General features: G+C 44.3%; 1 protein-coding gene across 1 annotated transcript; it reads left to right on the top strand.

Annotated features, from left to right (window-relative positions):
• Positions 1 to 1138: 1138 nt before the first annotated feature.
• Positions 1139 to 15949, top strand: LOC122451379 (uncharacterized protein C8orf76-like). The gene is made up of 6 exons (XM_043484168.1): positions 1139 to 1661; positions 4435 to 4530; positions 5250 to 5393; positions 9377 to 9825; positions 11719 to 11851; positions 15631 to 15949. The coding sequence occupies exons 1-6, from the start codon at positions 1419 to 1421 to the stop codon at positions 15826 to 15828; spliced, it is 1263 nt and encodes a 420-aa protein (XP_043340103.1). The 5' UTR covers positions 1139 to 1418; the 3' UTR covers positions 15829 to 15949.
• The last annotated feature ends 1901 nt before the right edge of the window (positions 15950 to 17850 follow it).

The following is a 17850-nucleotide window of genomic DNA, read 5'->3' as shown; positions in this document are numbered from 1 at the left end:
AAATTTTTCCTAACTAGGACATTTCCCTAAGGGTCCTTATATGAATGAATTCATCAGTGGTTAATGTCTGTAGGCTGTTCTGGTGGAGATTTCCACCAAGGATACAGGAGCTGGTTCTAGATTTGGGGAATCATCAATAGAGAGGTGGATTTTGAAAAACTGAGGAGTGGATTCGGTTCTCCTAGAGTTAATGTGTGGAGTAGAAATTTGGGTTGAGAAAAGAACCCTGGAAGAGAAAACCTCCATGTCTATGACCTGCTGTGTAATATGGTGCCATAATACTATGCTTAATACACCACAACTATTTTGTCAACAATTTGTACTTTTTTGTCTCAAGGAACAACTTGAAAGGGTAAGAATTCTAGTAAATGTTGTGTTTAGAGTTCTAGGATCTAGTGTTTTTCTGGGCAGAATTAATGCTCCCTGATTGAGTCCCCAGAAGAAATCTCTATGTCCCCTGTTTTACACGCCCTTGAATTACTGTGTTGTTGTTGTTCAGTCACTCAGTCAGGTCCGACTCTTGGTGACCCCATGGACTGCAGCACACCAGGCCTCCCTGTCCATCACCAACTCACGAAGCTTGCCCAAACTCACGTCCATTTGAGTAGGTAATGCCATCTAACCATCTCATCCTCTGTTGTCCCCATCTCCTCCTGCCTTCAATTTTACCCAGCATCAGGGTCTTTTCTAATGAGTCAGCTCTTTACATCAGGTGACCAAAGTATTGGAGTTTCAGTTTCAGCATCAGTCCTTCCAGTGAATACTCAGGATTGATTTTTAGGATTGACTGGCTTGATCTCCTTGCAGTCCAAGGGACTCTCAAGAGTCTTCTCCAACACCACAATTCAAAAACATCAATTCTTCGACACTCACCATTCTTTATGGTCCAACTCTCACATTCATACACGACTACTGGAAAAAAATCATAGCTTTGACTATATAGACCTTTCTTGGCAAAGTAATGTCTCTGCTTTTTAATACACTGTCTAGGTTTGTCATAGCTTTTCTGAATTACTGTACCCCAATCTTTATTATTGGTGTGGCTCTTCCATGAAGACACACAGAGATTATTGACTCAATTCTTTATTTCCCAACTCTTAGCGACATAATAGTTCATCCTGAGCAAATTACTTAACCTTTCTAAGGCCCCAATTTTTCATTTGAAAAATGAGAATCATTGTGTCTTTCAAAAGTTTTTTAAAAAGGTACAATAAAATGAAAAAAAAAAAAAAGCTTAGCACAGTTCCAAGAATACTGTCAACAGTGAAAAACTGGTTTTGAACAGCTACCCTGAGGCCAGTGCTTTTTAATGCGTTCACATAAGGATCGCTCTGTCCATCTCCAGAAACGGAGAAGTCAAGTTCTGTCTGCACCTTGTGAATTAGATAAAATCTCAGCTCAACAACTTGAAACTAGCCATGGGCCAAGTCGCGGTCTGGCCTCTGCCCCAAGACTACAAGTCCCAGCATGCCGCGCGCCGGATCTTGCCCGCCCCTTCCGCTCCAGGCACCACCTCCTCTTCATGCGCCGGTGTGGGGCGCGCAATGGAAACGGGATGCTGGCTGCTCGGGGGGGAGTTCGAGGACTCGGTGTTCGAGGAGAGGCGGGAGCGGCGGCCTGGACCACCCGAGTCGTACCGCGCCAAACGCTGCGAGCCGCAGGTGAGAGAGCCTGTCTGCCTCACCGCCGCCACCGGGCCTGGTGGTCCCGGCCCGACAGCGCTTCAGACGCCCTACGCCCGCGTAGCCTGTCCCCCGAACCCAGACCCTCTTGCCGCTCTGCGCTCACCTGGGCCTCCCTGCCATCCCTCACCCAACAGCCACACCGGCTGAGCCCGACATCCTCTGCACCCGAGGGAATCCCCGCGCAGTCGGCCATCACGTCACATCTGGCGTTCGGCCGGTCTCACCGCGCCTCGCTGGCTTGACTCCCCTACTCTGACTTCCGCTGCTTCTGCAGCCGTACAGTCAGGGCCCCTGGAAATTCAGCCACCGTCCACTTTTCAGACCTCAGTGTTGTCTGCTCTCCGAACCGGGCCTGTCGTTGTTCACTGAGTTCCCCTTGCCCACGTTAACCCCGCTCAGGTGGTCAAAAACGTTCAATTATATCCCTTTCTCAAGGTGCACCTTAAATTCCGCCTCCTCCAGAAAGTCTTTTCTAACTCCCCCTTCCGACCGCATTATTTTTGTCTTTGACTCCTTTCCCCTCTTTTACCTATTAACGCAGTTGTCAGTATCTCATAAAGCTCTTAAACCCAGAATGCTGAATGATCACAGGATCGTGCGTGCTTAACCTTACGTCCTCCACAGTGCCTACCAGTTCTTGTTCATAGTAGGAACTCTGAATATTTTGCGTAAGTAGAGTATTACCTTGGATTTTTTCTAGTCTGTAAACCTCATCTCACCAATAATAGTTCCTTTTTATTAAATAGTATTCCAGGCACTGGGCATATATTGTCTCATTTTTCCTTAAAATCCCTATACATACAGATGTCAGGAACTCTGAAATAACTGGATTGGATTGCATTTTTGTTTTATTTCACTTACATTTCCTCCTTGCCACGTGTAGTCTTTCAGAGTGGCCTACTTGATCCTGTAGACTAAAACCAGGAAACGGACTTTTGAAGTCCTGTGGTACCACGTTAAAAAGCCACAGTTGTGAGATAGGACGCTTGGATTCTAGCATTGACTTTACGGGTCAGTAAACTGACTTTCAGAGAAATTGACTTTCAGAGTGTCAGTTCCTTATTCGTCACTTGAGAAAAAAATAAAATAATGTTTGTTGGCTTACAGAGTGGAATGTTGGCTTGTGAGAGTGGAATGATATAATACTTTGCCAGGTGTGATGTGCTGTTTACTTATAAAGTAAAATCCCCGAAATCACTTGTCTTTAGAATTTATTTATTTGGCAAATGGTAACTCTCATAAATTCAGAGAGTTACCATTCACACCTCATTCAAGAAATGAATTCAGGCTTCATTCAAGTCCTGTTGGTTTTCCCAAGTGTAAAACTAGGAGTTTGAGCTAGATTGGTTTTCCCTTAAGGCTCGGTGTGGAATCAGGTGTTTGTCTTACCAGCACTTCACGTCCTAGTTTTCACCCTTGTTCACAGCTTTTCCCTCCTTTTCTTATCAGAATAGAGTATCAGGGTAGTTGTGATACCTGGGCATCTCTCTTAGAAATAGAACCGAGAAAGTTTGACACCATGGTGGAACCATCACAAATGCAGTTACTTTTGAATTAATAATAACATTTAACTGGGGACAGACCTCATTCAACTTCAGTGTGTTTTACTGTGAGTAAAAGAGAGGACGAGATACTTCTTTGGAGCTGGAAAACTGGCACACGGAGCACTTTTTGTCATCCCTGTTTTCTCATCTTAGCATTGTTTATGCAATAATTTAAAAAAAAATCTCAGTCTCACTTTTCTTTCTATCCCTAGGGCTTAAAGCAGTAGAAAAGTGAATAAAATATTCCAGATGGACTTTTCCTGAAACTTTTCTCCTACAGTACGTTGGCATTTGATTGCATGGAAGCCTCCTTTCAGCCTTAATTTCTTTTCTTTGCTTGGATTCTGCTTTTGGCTTTCACACTTTCATAATAGCACTATAATAGCAGTTCTTTCCTATGTCATCTCTGTAAAGAGTTGTCAGTCCCAGTTCCATCCTCTCTTAAGAATTTCTCTGCAGGAAAACATATCTCAGTCTAAAGAACCACTGTGAACTGTGCTAGTTAAATGTAGATTCCCAGGCCCAAATTGGAAATGCTATGGAAACGAAATACTTTCATGCTTGTTTAGTTGAGGTATCTTATTATTGATATAACTGGTGATAATTTTCATCAAAACTGAATCACCATAAAAATTGTCATTCTTGGGACTTCCCTGGTGGTTCAGTGGTTAAGAATCTGCATTGCAATGCAAAACACGTGAGTTCAACCCCTGGTCTGGAAACTAAGATCCCACATGCTGCAGGATAACCAAGCCTGATGGCTGCAACTGCTGAGTCCACTTGCTGCAATGAAGACCCAGCGCAGCAAAAACAAAACAAAAAACTACTTGTCATTCTTCTTTGTCAGATATTTTCCTGAGTCTTATCCTGGAAAAGTATGTCTTTTTTGAGGTTTAATCAGTTATATATGGGAAATTGCCCCTGAGTCTGGGATGGAAAGGGCTTCTTAGGTGGCACTTGTGGTAAAGAACCCAACTTCCAATTCAGGAGACAAAAGAGATGTGGGTTCAATCCTTGGTTCGGGACGATCCCCTGGAGGAGGACATGGCAACCCACTCCCATATTCTTGCCTGGAGAATCCCACGGACAGAGGAGCCTGGAGGACTGTAGTCCACGGGGTCGTACGGAGTTACTTAGCACGCCTGCACATGGGGTGGAAAAACATAATCTCCTTCTCTGTAATATGCTGTTTTCACAATTTCTAGTGGTTTTATGAAGAAACAGGGAGCAGCGATGATGTTGAAGCTCTGACTGTCCAGAAATTCAAAGGGGACCTGGCCTACAGACGGCAAGAGTATCAGGTAGAATTTAACACATAGAAGATTGTGCCACTTGAAATGTTCTCTTGTCCGCCGCCGCATATTTAAGTAACAGTGTACTATAATAAGTTATGAGTGTGTTGCTTTTGAAGATGAATTTAATCTTTTGTGAGATGTGTTTGTACTCTGAGAATCCCAAGCTTCTGGCCTTCTCCACACAGCTCTGTATGATTTGTTTTGTTTCCTGTCACTCCAGTATAGAGAGCTTGTTTGGATCCTTGTAGATTCTTTATCTCCTCAGTATGCAGAAGCCTCTAGCTTGGATACCTTGTGGGGCCACAGGAGCAAGGCACCCCAAAATATGTTTTAAAAAAGAAGTGGGGGAAACAACTAACAACTAGCTATCAGCTTGCTTTTTATATCGACTTCATGTCATCTTCACAAGGATCCTATTGTTGTTTTGCTCATGTGAAAAGGGTCTCCAGCAAGTTAGTGACAAAACCAGGAGTCACATCCTGGTCTTTTGGGCTCCAGAATGTTTTAATTATATTCTGCAGCCATTTCTTCTCTACCTCTTAGAAAACTAGTACTGACTGAAATGCTCAAGTCTTCCTTTAGTTCTTTGTAGAATCAGTTATAACATTACCTACTGCCTAGGAAACACATCACCCCCATGACTGAATTCTCTTTTCCTATTGTGTTTTCTGCCTTTCTCTTCATCCCTTTGCTTCATTTGCCTGTATTTAACAATTATTTGCCAGAAAGCACTGCAAGAGTATTCCAGTATCTCAGAAAAACTGCCGTCTACAAATTTTGCCATGAAAAGGGATGTCCAGGAAGGCCAGGCTCGATGCCTTGTTCACCTGGGAAGGCACAAGGAAGCCCTGGAGATTGCCACAAACTTGGTGAGTGGTTTCTGTGCCCATGCTTTCTTAAGATGACTGAATAGTTTATTTTCTTTTAAAAAAAAAAAAAAAAGGACAAAACAAAAAACAACTTTTTGCTGGCAGCAAAATCTGTGGGTTTGGATAAGCAGAAGGAAATTGTCAGTGGTGGAAGAGCTTTATTATGAGGAACAGTTTGGAGCTCCAGACATAATCATTTCCTTGTAATATTTTTTCCTATGTTATGCTCAAAATTCTTCATTGCCTGAAAACCTCACTTGCAAAGGTTTTACTCTTGTTAGGAGTAAATAAATACTCAGTAAATTACCAGTGATCTTTTTTCTTCTTTAGGTGTTTTGTTGTTGTTTAGATTTTTGTTTTCCGAAGTTTCCACAATGAATATATATTACTTTTATAAACAGGAAAAAAAAGGCTGCCAAAAATTGAATAAATATCATACTAAGCCAGGCTTAATCCTTTTTATTGCTGATGGAGTCTGCAGGATTTTTTTTAAGCAATAAAAAAGAGCACTGCTAGATTCTGCTTATTTTTGTTTTCAGATTAAAGCACCTGTAGGTTTTTTGTGAATATTTTATATGGGAGTGAGTTTGAGTCAACCAATCCCAGTTTATAGATGACCAGTTTTCTTCCCTAGAGGGACTTAATGAGGCACCAAGGCACTGACCTTGAATCCTTCGAATCTTGTTGGCCAGAGGTGAGCCTAAAGTATGCACGCAATTGAATTGTCCTCCTCTATCTTGTTAACTCAGAGAAATCCTTAAATTTACTTGCCTGGGCTTCGTTGCATAGGACCTCAGCCTCTTGCCATGAGAGGAAACCTTGGTGGTAATGTCCTTCGGAACATGGAAAACAGCTGTGTTTTGTTCTTTCCTTTTCTCCCCTCTACTAATTATGGGTTAATTCTGAAAACCGGAAGATAAGATTACCCTGTTAAGGAAGCACATGGCGTGAACACAGTGAACTTCGTGGGTTTTAACAGTGTTCAGCCTCCCTGGTCTGCAAATTAACAGCAACTTGGGTTCCTCCGGTTGCTTTTTGTAGACATCAGTCAGCCGTCCTGCCTTGCGACTTGGCTCTGCCCTTGCCTCCCTCTCCCTCTCATCTCCTGGTGTCACTGTTGTGCTTTGCCTTCCCCTGAGGGCCCCTGGAGGCAGCAAGAGTGATGTCAAGGCTGGGCTGTCTGGTTCCTTCTAGCTTAGTGAGTCTGTTTCTGTGTCTCAGAGAATACTGTGTTGCCAGTCAGCAGACGCCACCTGGAGCCCGAGAGCCAGGCAGGAGGAGGAGCCAGCTGAAGCCCTTCAGCTCCTCTCTCAGGCCCTGGAGGACTGCCCGTTGGCCTCCGGGGCACCCTGACAGGCAGGGGTATTAGGGAGGAAACGGCACCAGAGGCTCGTGGGTCTCACCCCTTGCTTTGGGGTGCAATCGCTTCACATGATCTCAGTGAACCCTGCCTATTTGCATGCTTTTCTCATTTCCTGATACCCTGTGTTTTGTTTTCATTTTAAAAGTTTCTCCCTTCTTATAGACCCTCTTTTTTTTGTTTGCTCTGGCTCATTTCTGGGTTTTGTTTCAGCGGTTACTGTCCCCTCACACTCTGTAGGGAACAGGTCAGCATTGAACAAAACAGACAGCAAGTCCTAGAGTGCCCAGCATGACATGAACATTACTACTGAAGTTTATTCGTCTTTCTTCTTAATGATTTTAAATAAAATTTGTAATAGAACTTATTTCTTAATTTAAATACCTTGTAGTCTCTGGGAGGCTCATGTGATAAACTGTGGTAAGGAAACTGCTTTTTGACGGTTAATGACTTTTTTTTTCTCATCTGTCACTTCACAAACATTTCAGTCCTACCGTGTGCCCAGTTCTGGGTTCAACGCCAAGGAGAAAGAACCCTGTCCATACCCTGCGTTTACATCAACTCACCTAGTAACTAATGGGAGACTCCTAAGCCCACTAACACGCATCGGCTCTTCTGAAGTACCTTTATTCTGTGACTTCTAGCAGGAACTGTTGTAGCTCTGCTACTTACTAGCTGTGTAACGGCAGGCAGCTTATCTAACTTCTCTGTTGTGACTCGGTTGCCTCATCTCTAAAATGGGAATAGCGATAATCTATTTTAAAGGATTGTCATGAGGATTCCATGAGTAAAGCAGTTAGAGTAGTGTCTGGCGTATGGTGAGCATTCTGTAAATGTTAGCAATCATCATCGTCATTGCATTACAGGACTTGCCATATTCTGGGAAGAATCACACAAACTCATAAATGGAATTTAATTTCCAGAGAGTGCTTTACCAGTTGTGCTCAGTCATGCCGACTCTTTGTGACCCTGTGGATTGTAGCATGTCAGGCTCCTCTGTTCATGGGATTTTCCAGGCAAAAAGACTGGAGTGGATTGCCATTTCCTTCTCTTCGGTAGTTAGGCCACCCAGAATCGGTGCATCGGAATCATGGTTTGTATGCTACAGACCCCAACACACACTTGCTTTCTCAATGTGAACATGTTTTTATTTGTATTTATTTATTTAAAAATCTTCATTGAATTTGTTACAGTAATTCTTCTGTTTTATGTTTTGGTTTTTTTGGCCACAAGGGATGTAGGATCTTAGCTTCCTGACCAGGGATTGAACCTCTCCCTCCTGCATTGGAAGGTGAAGTCTCATCCACTAGACCACCAGAGAAATCCCTGGAAATGTTTTTAAACAGTATAGAGCAGTATGGACTGGTTGTAGAGGAAAGGTTGCGTTTCCTGTAGACAATCTATACATGTTGCTTTTCTTACTATAAATAAGAAACATGAAGATGTATTTCCCAACAGTTATTAGATATCTGCTATGTCTGAGGTGCTGTGCTCGGTACTGGGAATTCAGCATTGAACAAAAGCTCTTTTGGAACTTAATGGTCTATGGGGAAAGACAGAATACTGAATGACAGTGATAGTGGACCAGAGCAGTTCTGTCTTGGGAAGGTATAGTATGACCTGACAGGTGACATGGGGCTTGAGCTGCTTTCTTTTCCCTCGACGTATGGATATTCAGAGTCCTCCCCAAGCTTTCACTCACTGCTGTGCCAGTTCCTCCCGGCTGCATGCTGGGTAGTGTTACTCTTATTTCTTGCTCAGTTCTGTGCAGGAGCTTGATCCAGATACTAGTAGGCCAGATTTTCCTTAGACTTAAAGTCAACTGAATCCCTGCAGACTTTGACTTTGAAAAAGAAGCCCTCACCCACAGGGCTTTTGCCATATGGCAAGTTAGGCAAGAGGCGGTGCCTCAGGTTAAGTAGACTTGAAAAGGATTTTCTGATCAGAAGGAAACCAAGCAACCCCCTCTGGCCAAGAATAACTGGTCTTGATAATGGTTACCAGAGAAGGCATTTGGATTCAATTACGATGCATCATGAAACACTGAGGGCTTCAGGGCCATCCTGTTTAAGATGTCTAAGCCAAGTAGAATTTGGAAACAGAGTCCATTTGAATCCTCAAGGAAATTGCCATTTGGATTTTTAGAAAGCCTGGAATATTAAAATGGAACCATTAGCCCAGGGTATAAAAAAGTTGGCTTGGTTCTTTCAGATGTCTGGCTGAAGACAATTAAGATTATAATGCACAATTGAAAATAAACTGACGCAGAGGTTTTTGGTACTGAGCTTTGCCAAGCCACTATCACCTGGATTATGTTACTGCTGTGACATTAGGATGTTTGGGAAGGACTGGTGATGTTTTCTCGGCTGGTGTATATTGAGGAGCCTGACGGGATCAGGGAGTCACAGAGAGTTGGAGGCGACTGAACACACACATATATTTCTCTAGGTTTATGGTTTCAAATGAGATCTAGTGAGAAACACTTAGTTTGCTCTACTTGTGTGGCTAATGAAAGATACTTGTGATTTAGGACATGCACAACTTAGATTTTTTAGGCATCTTCATTTTTATATGGGAAACATCTTGTAGTTTAAATGTTGTAACCTTTGTTTTTTCTCCTTAGGAAAATAAAGCAACTAACACAGACCACTTAACCACTGTACTCTACCTCCAGTTTACTATTTGTTCCAGTTTGCAGAACTTGGAGAAAACCATTTTCTGCCTACAGAAACTGATTTCTTTGCATCCCTTTAATCCTTGGAACTGGGGCAAATTGGGAGAGGCTTACCTGAACTTGGAGCCAGCACTCTCAGCATCGCTTGCGTCATCTCAGAAAGAGAACAGTTTCACCTCAAGTGACACGGCTATCAAATCCTCCTTTCCCCACTCAGGAAAAGACTATCTTTTGTGTTTCTCTGAAACTTTGCCTGAGAGCTCTGTGGAAGTAGGCAGTGGTAATAAGCAAAAGAATGAGAAAGCTCTTAAAGATATTAAAAACCGTATGACAGAAGAGAGAGCAGCAGTGTTGCTGGAAACTCGGATGAAAGCTTGTGCCTCTTTTATACGAACCAGGTAAGCTAAGAGTGGATGAGACACACATGGTACTAAGGTCAAAATAAGGATTTTATTTTTTCTGATTTTAAGCTTCTAAAAATTCTAGGCTAGACACCTGATATATGTTTTTGAGATTCTTCTCATGGTCTTGATGGGATCCTTTGAATGTGCCCTTTTAGTATGTAAGATTTAAAAAAAGAACTATGCTTGCTCAGGAATATAGCTCATATCACCACTCAAGAGATTAAGGTTGGCAGATGTTAAAATTGGGGGGGGAAATTAAATGTATAAAATATTGACGAAGGAGGAAGTGATATTTTAAGCAAGAGATTTTCCACAGAAAGCTACCAAAGAAGAAAATCAGATGACCCTGAAGAATCTACCTTGTGGGTGAGGGCGGATGGTGGTGCCTCCCCTGAGACAGGACAGCAGTGGGCGAGCAGAACCGATCGAGGGTGGAAGTCCAGCTGGAGTCTTCCGTGAGGAGGTGGGGGGTAGAGCTAGAGGAGCTCCAGGAAGGATTAGTGATCAGAGGGAGTGTGAAAAGGCTTTGAAGGCAAGAGCTCTTGTGTGGCCTCTGAGAAGGCAGTTTCAGTCGCGGTGGTGACAAGCAGACGGCAGAGGATGGAGGGGTAAATGGACGTGAAATGGAGGGAGCCAAGTGTAAGCAGTATTGTCCAGTAATTTCAAGAGCACAAGAGAGAAAGCGAGGACATAAAGGGATCATGTGTGTGAATGTCTCCAGAGGCCAGTAGATGATCTGAACAGTCAGAGTGAAGGCCAGTCAGGTCGCGTGTTCTTTTGTAAAACTCCAGCAGCTTCCCGTTGCACTGACCTAATGTGAGGTGGCCCTGCCTGTCTCTCTCACTCCAGTTTGTTTTCTTCCTGGCTGTATTTCGGTCACAGAGATCTTCGTGATTTTCGAACATTTGAAGCTAGTTTTTGTGGCCGGGCTGCCTTCCCCTGGCTAAGCCCCTTCTCCCAGATGTTCCTATGGCTGCTTCCTCACTGTCTGAGCCTTGGCATGAATGGTGGCTCAGAAAATCCTTCCGGCATGGCCCTGTCAGAGGTAGACGCCTCGTCCATCCTGTCTTGAATGTTTGCTTCATGCCCTTCATCACTGCCTGAGGTTAGCTTATTTACCTGTGATCTTTCTCCTTCCGCTCCTTGAGGCAGAAACCTATCTCTTTTGCTCACCAGTATCCCTCAGTGCCTGGAGTAGTATGTGCATTTCTGGAGGCAGGAAATGAGTTGAACAGGACAGCTCTGCTTCCGGGTGTAACAGTGAGGCTGGAGGGAAATTGGAACAATCTGCACACTCAGTGTTTTAGAAAACAGCAAAGAGAAAGAGCTGTGGGAGGAGAGCAGGAGGAAGAAGAGAGGGGACCAGGGCACGACCATGATGGGGAGGTCAGGGGTTAGCCGACTGCAAAGTGGTCATCAGAGGGTCACTGAAGGTTTGGCTCTGCTTCAAGTAATTGAAGCGTGCTGGAGAACCTCATTAGTCCTTGAGGTCGGGCTGCTGTGGCTTCAGGGAGACCGAAGGGTCACAGAGCGCCGACTTCAAAGGGACTGCTCCTGGCACTTCTGGGGAGGAGCTTCTGATGGGGAGGCTTGTTCTCTTCACTCGAAATCGTTTGTGCTTTCAGTCACCCGACTTCTACAGGAAGCCCTTGCAAGGTCTTTGCTCTCTAAAGGTTCCTTTGGAAGCTTGGTCTATGAATTGTAGAAAAGATGGTTCTCCAGTGTAAAGTTGTGCAATTCGTTGAGGGTAAAGAGCTTTAGGGATTCAGATGAAGGTGAGGACCTTCTTTGCCTAGAAGACTTGCTTCCAGCCCAGTGCCCATGCTGTGTGTGAACGTGTCCTCATCCTTCTTGGGTGCCTCCAGACTAGGACCTGCTGTTTTTCAGGCTTTTGCTTCAGCTTGCCCAATCTCAGCAAACATCGTTTGCTTTGGAGAGGAACTTAAGGACTCAGCAGGAAATTGAAGATAAAATGAAAAGGTTCAGCTTCAAAGAAGACACTTTGCTGTTGATAGCAGAGGTGAGTGTGTCCCCCAGGGTTTATGTGAAATGAAGCATCACAGATATTTTTCCTGGCTCCGAGACCATTTAAAGAAAAAAACAAAAAAACACAGGGCTAAATCGCATCTTCTAGAGGACTTCTGTCTCCCTTCTTCCCGTGCCTTTTGATCACTTAACTGCCGAAAGTGGCCTCTTCCTCCTCTGTCCTGCAGCAAGCTCATTTACTTGTCAGTGCTTGTTAGCACCTGCCTGCTTGAACATCAGAAAGGCCCCGTAATTGTTTCGTGAGTGCTGAATGAATGAATGTTGACATCTGGGCAGCTCTTTTGTCTGTCTTTCCCCCCATTTGTCCTCATAACAGCCTGTGGGAGAGGCTCACAGAGGCTGTGACTTGCCTAAGGTCAGATTTTAAGTGGCAGAACTAAATGGGAACCCCTCCAGCTTCAAGTCCATTTTCTTTCTGCTCCACCCTGTTATTACTTTGACAGTTGTAGAGAAACTCAAATGTCAATTTTGTTTAACTGGTATTAGCTTTTTTAAAAATATGCTAATTGATAAGGATTTCTCTGGTGGTCCAGTGGTTAAGACTCCGAGCTTCCACACTGCAGGGGACCCGGATTTAATCCCTGCTGGGGAAACTAAGATACTGTATGTTTTGCTTTGTGGTCAAAAGTTAAAAAAAAAAAAATGCTCTTTAAATTTCTAAACATGGCATTTGGAGATTTTATGTTATTCATGCTAATTCCTTTTAATATGTAATTGAAACTTGACAGCTCAAGCACTTTCCCAGGAGAATAGCTCTTTATCCATATACCTCCTAACATCATTCTTTCAAGAACTGCTGATGTCCTGTCTTCCTTCCCCAGGCTAAGCTCTCAGCTGGACCCCTTTTCCCTCTTCTGGGGTCATCTCCCCCGTCTGTTCTCTCTGAGCCTTTTTTCTGCCTTCCCCTTCCATGGGCTCATTCCCTTGGACCCTTAGACACGTACAGATAGACCATCTCTCCTGAGTTTACTGAGGTTGCTTTTCCTTCCTCTCTGCTTCCCATCTTTCTTAGCATTCAGCGCCATTGACCACTCACGTTTTGTTCCCTCTTCCTTTTGCTTCGGAGCAGCAAAACTGCTAAAAATACTCATCTATTTTTCTCCTTTATTTCTTACCATTCCTCTGCTGTCTGGGACTCTGCTAGTTTCCCCTGTGTCTTAAGTAGTGACATTCTGTGAGCTTTCACTCAGGTTCTCTGTTCTGTCTCTTTTTCCCACACAAATCATAACCATGCTTGTAGTACCTGTTGTCACCTCTAGGTTGATGACCCTCCAGTCGTATCTCTGATCCCATCTTTGGAACACTTGTCTCCCATCTCAGATCAGTGATTTATGGAGTCATTAATCCAAGGTGATTATTGATCTGCTGTCACTTCGAGTACAAATGTAAAACGAGGCTACTTGGCAAAACCACCTTTAGTCAGTCTCTGGTCAGCGCCCAGCATGGACTTGGCCATCAGTAAGTACCCGCTGAGAGGAAGCAGAGGGGAGCTAGAGAGAGCCGTGCCTTTGTTCTAGACTTAGTTTCTTTCATCGATCCTACCTGTCTTTCTTATTTCACCCAGACCTGGACCGTCCCTCACCGTGGGCCTCTCCTCTCCAGTCTCACTCCTGCGGGGCCCACCGCCAACACCCTAGTCCCATCGCCTCACGTCTGCTCTCATGGTGACCTCCCGCCTTGGCTTCTTGCTCTCCCTGCAAATCTGTCTTCAGCTGTGCTGCTGGGCTCATCTTAAAACATGGCTTTGATCATGTTACCTGCTTACATTAAAAACTAAAATTCAATGTGTCATCATTACCTTAGAGACTGGGTCCAGTTCTGGTGCCTTGATATGATGTCTGAGGCCTTCCTGAGAGTAATCCCAGACTTAGGGCCTGGTTATTCCTTCCACAAACCTTTTGCTTCCACTGGACTAGTCTACCGTGTGTCACACACCTGTCACGGGTTTTCTCATCTCCAGCTACTTACTCTTCTCACCCTCAGAGGCCCAGCCTGTGCCGCACATCCTCCAGGAACCTTCTCCTGAACATCCTGGTCTGTGGCAGTCTCTCCCTCTGAGCTCGATAGAGTGATTGCTGAAAAAGGTAGCTCTTTGGGCCGCTGAAAATAGAAGAGTGTCTTATCTTTGCAGCTAGATTTTAAGTTCCTTTTAAGACATCCTTTGTTGTTGTTATCCAACTCTTGCGATCCCGTGGACTGTGTAGCCCGCCAGGCTCTTCGGTCTATGGGATTTCCCAGGCAAGAATACTGGAGTGGGTTGCTATTTCCTTCTCCAGGGGATCTTCCCAACCCAGGAATCAAAACCATGTCTCCTCCGTGGCAGGCAGATTCTTTACCACTGAGCTACCCAGGAAGCCCTGTTAGGCCTCCTTAGGAGATGTCTTAAACATCTTCGTGTTCTTCACCATGTGTGACAGATTGGTATAATAGTTCTCTGTCTGTGAATTATGCACCTGCTGAGCCCTTTTTTTGGAATATTGCATTGCTTGAATATTGCTATTATTCCATTCTCTCTCTCTCTTTATTTTTTAATAAAAAAATACACTTTTGGTGTTATATCTCAGATTTTAAAATACTACATTTTATTGAGTCCAAGCAGTCATCAGTTGTAAGACACATCATTAGTTGATGTGCCACTAAAAGAAAAATAAGGTGCTTTTTACACTGTGACACAGCAGTGGTTATAAGATACAACTTGGTTTTTAGAAATGTCAAGATAGAAAAATAGAAATTGTCTTCGAATTGATGAAATTACCATGCTTTAATAAATCCTGACAGTTGCTGCTCATCCTGTCAGCCTTTGCCTCAAACAGTAAGTAGTCTTTGAAGATTTAAAGCCAGTGGAACCCATTGTTTCAGTGGGTTTCTAATCCATTATGATTTGAGTATTCACGAACACAGAAGACCTCAGGGTTTGTAGGAAACCTAGAGATCATCTAGTCCAAATCCAAGTGACTAGTTCCCTTTACCACATCCCTGCCAAGTGGCTCCCTGACTTTTCATGATGATTGGTGGGAAATGTGGGGGTGGGAAATGTTCACTCTCCTTACCAAATGTGGTCCGATGGCATAGTGGGTTCAGATGCGAGCTTCCTGCAGACGTAGCTTTGTGGGTGCCTTGTCGAAGAGAAGCTCACACAGAATCTGGACCTGGTTCTCACCAGTAGGGGGCAGTGTTGCGCCTTCAGGGAGCTGGCGTGCTCGAAGGTCTCGGGTTGCTGTGGTGACCATCCTGGAGGGTTGGAGTCTCTCTGGGTCAGGAAAGGGCGGACTCAGCTACTCGCTGCTCAGCTGTTGGCTGCCTTTGACGTCCCTGGAGAATGTCATAAGAAGAGGTCTGTGCTCTGCACAGTAGCAGTTATGTTCCGCCCAAGCCTACTCTTCTGTCGCTTGTAAGGAGGAGGAACCCCTCACGGTTGCGTTCTTGCCCCCCGAAGATGCTCTGTGATGTACGAAGGTCTGCGCAGCACTCGCTGTGGCCTGAGTGGTACTCCTGCCACATTTGTGCCTCCCTGATGTGTTCACTCAGGGAAATATGCGACTAGCAGTAGGGTATTTACACATGTGGTCTTGGATCACTACCTCATAAACATCTTTTCATATGTTGAATTGTCAGAATTGTCCCCTGACTGCTGAGGAAGGTCTGCTTTTGTGAGAAATCCTTTGCACTTGATGACCAGCATGGTCTTCTATTCTTTGTCTGCTGCACCTATTGGGAAAGAGTTTTATCTTTCTTCCCCCCATCCTGTTGCAGGTTATGGGCGAAGATATCGTCCCAGAAAAACTCAGAGACGAGGTTCACACGGAGGTCAAGTGTGTTGGCCCCGCGGCCCTGACTACCTTGGTGATCGGGTCTTCGAAAGAGTTTGAAGACAAGTGGTTCAGAAAGATCAAAGACCACGTCCATCCCTTTGAAAATCAGTTCCACTCAGAGATACAGATCTTGCCTTAGTGGTCCCTATAAAAACAAAAAACATCTTGTACTCTATTAAGTGTTCTGGTTTACTTCAGACAGAATCCTCTGCTAATCATGGAATATACTGAATTAAAAACAATCATCTGTTTTATAAAAATGGCTTCTCTCCCAGATAATTTCTACTGTGTTCAATTTCTTGATTTTTTGTTTTCTTTTTAGATTTCTGTCATTCACTTGTGTGAGGCCTACTGCCCCTTTAGAAGATACCTGTTGGAAAAGTGTTTAAAGGGACTTTTAGGAACTTGCCTGGCAGTCTGGTGGTTAAGACTCTGCCTTCCAGTGCAGGGGATGCAGTTTCAGTCCCTGATGGGGCAGCTAGGGTCCCACATGTTGTAGGTGCAGCCAAAAATTAAAAATAAATACAACATTATAAATTAGCTATGCTTCAATTTAAATGAATTTTTTAAAATAAAAGAGACTTTAAGATTTTATAATCTTCTAAAAACAGTTACTGTATTAGCAGTGTAAGTATCCATGTTGTTTTGGTAAATTCATCCTGAGTGTCCAGGAATACTGAAATGTGATAGGAAACCATTTCTAGGAAGGGTGCGTTGAAGGCTGAGATTTACCACACCTCTAAGCCTGCACATTAACCTGCCAGTGTCAGGGAGGCTGCAGAAGACTTGATTACTCGGGGCCCAGGGAACAGGATTTATTATTGTTGTTCCTTGCTCAGTCATGTCCGACTCTTTGCGACCCCATGGATTGTAGCATGCTAGGCTTCCCCGTCCATCACCATCTTCCAGAGTTTGTTCAGACTCATGTCCATTGAGTCCGTGATATCATCCACCCATCTCCTCCTCTGTCGTCCCCTTCTCCTGCCTTCATTCTTTCCCAGCATCAGGGTCTTTTCCAATGAGTTGGTTCTTTGCATCAGGTGGCCAAAGTATTGGAGCTTCAGCATCAGTCCTTCCAGTGAATATCCAGGGTTGATATCCTTGCAGTCCAAGGGACTCAGGATAAGCTTCAGCCTATTTGGTTCCATTCCTTTGCCTCCAAGTCCCAAGGCAGGTGACACATACGGGCCCAGACGAATGAGTGTATGTGCAGTGAGGTGTGTTAGCGGAACCCTGCGCTTAGGAGAGTCGGCTCCTTTGTAACGAGCAGTAAGCAGGCCTGCCTTGTGCTCCAGGGTAGGACAGTCTTTTCTAAGGTTGTTTGCTTCACGGGCGTCTCTGAGAAGATAGTCTGGAATGAAGGGCCGTAAGTGCCTTGCTCACAAGCTGTATAGAAACGAGACCCGTGGAGCTCTGTCCCAGGTGATTATCCTCTCTCTTCAGCCACACAAACTATACTTGGTCCATAACATCATCTTCAAATAGAAAAGGCTTGCTTGAATTATCAGGGATGGAAGAGCTCCCTTATGAGAAACAAATTTTAATAATAGACCAAAACATCAGATATTGTCCCCCACAGCTTTTGATTTTATTTTTCTCAGCAGAACGAAGAGAATTCCAGCCCTGGGCAGAAAGGTGGAGTCATCAGTATCTCCCATCCACTTCACTGTTCATTTCTCCCTTTCCCAGGCCCCTTCCCAAAAGAGACAAAGGTCTGGTTTTGTTTATAGTTTGAAACTTTTAGTATGAGTGACTGAGAACATGACTAGCAACTGCAGGTTTAGTCATTTATCTCTAATGTGAAACAAGAGACTTTGTATAATTAACAGACATTTCAATTTTTAGAAACCATTAGGAATGAACCCCCCCCCCCACACACACACACACAAATCCTCCCTATTGCCCCTCTACCCTCTACTTGAGTCATCAACAACCACTTACTGAGGTCCTGTATAGGACAGGCACTGTGTAGTTGCCCTGGAGACACTGGTTACTGTGGAGTTTACGGTCTAGTTGTGGGTGGCCTACAGGATAGAACCCAAAGGGAAAGTAGTTGCCAAGCCCTTCCTGACACAGCCTTGGGCTCCCAGGGGCTTCTCATGTGTCCCCTCTCTCCAACTCTGAATGTGCCCTGTTTGTCGCTGTTAGTCTTGCAAGTGGG

This window comes from Cervus canadensis, chromosome 12 (genome assembly GCF_019320065.1).
Source record: "Cervus canadensis isolate Bull #8, Minnesota chromosome 12, ASM1932006v1, whole genome shotgun sequence".
In the NCBI taxonomy this organism is placed as follows: Eukaryota; Metazoa; Chordata; class Mammalia; order Artiodactyla; family Cervidae; genus Cervus; species Cervus canadensis.
This window is presented reverse-complemented; position numbering and strand designations above follow the sequence as displayed.

Coding starts and splice junctions, on each gene's coding strand:
- LOC122451379 (XM_043484168.1), top strand. CDS start 1,419: ATGGGCCAAGTCGCGGTCTGGCCTCTGCCCCAAGACTACAAGTCCCAG. Junction 1,662..4,434: donor CCAAACGCTGCGAGCCGCAG/GTGAGAGAGCCT, acceptor CACAATTTCTAG/TGGTTTTATGAAGAAACAGG. Junction 5,394..9,376: donor TGGAGATTGCCACAAACTTG/GTGAGTGGTTTC, acceptor TTTTCTCCTTAG/GAAAATAAAGCAACTAACAC.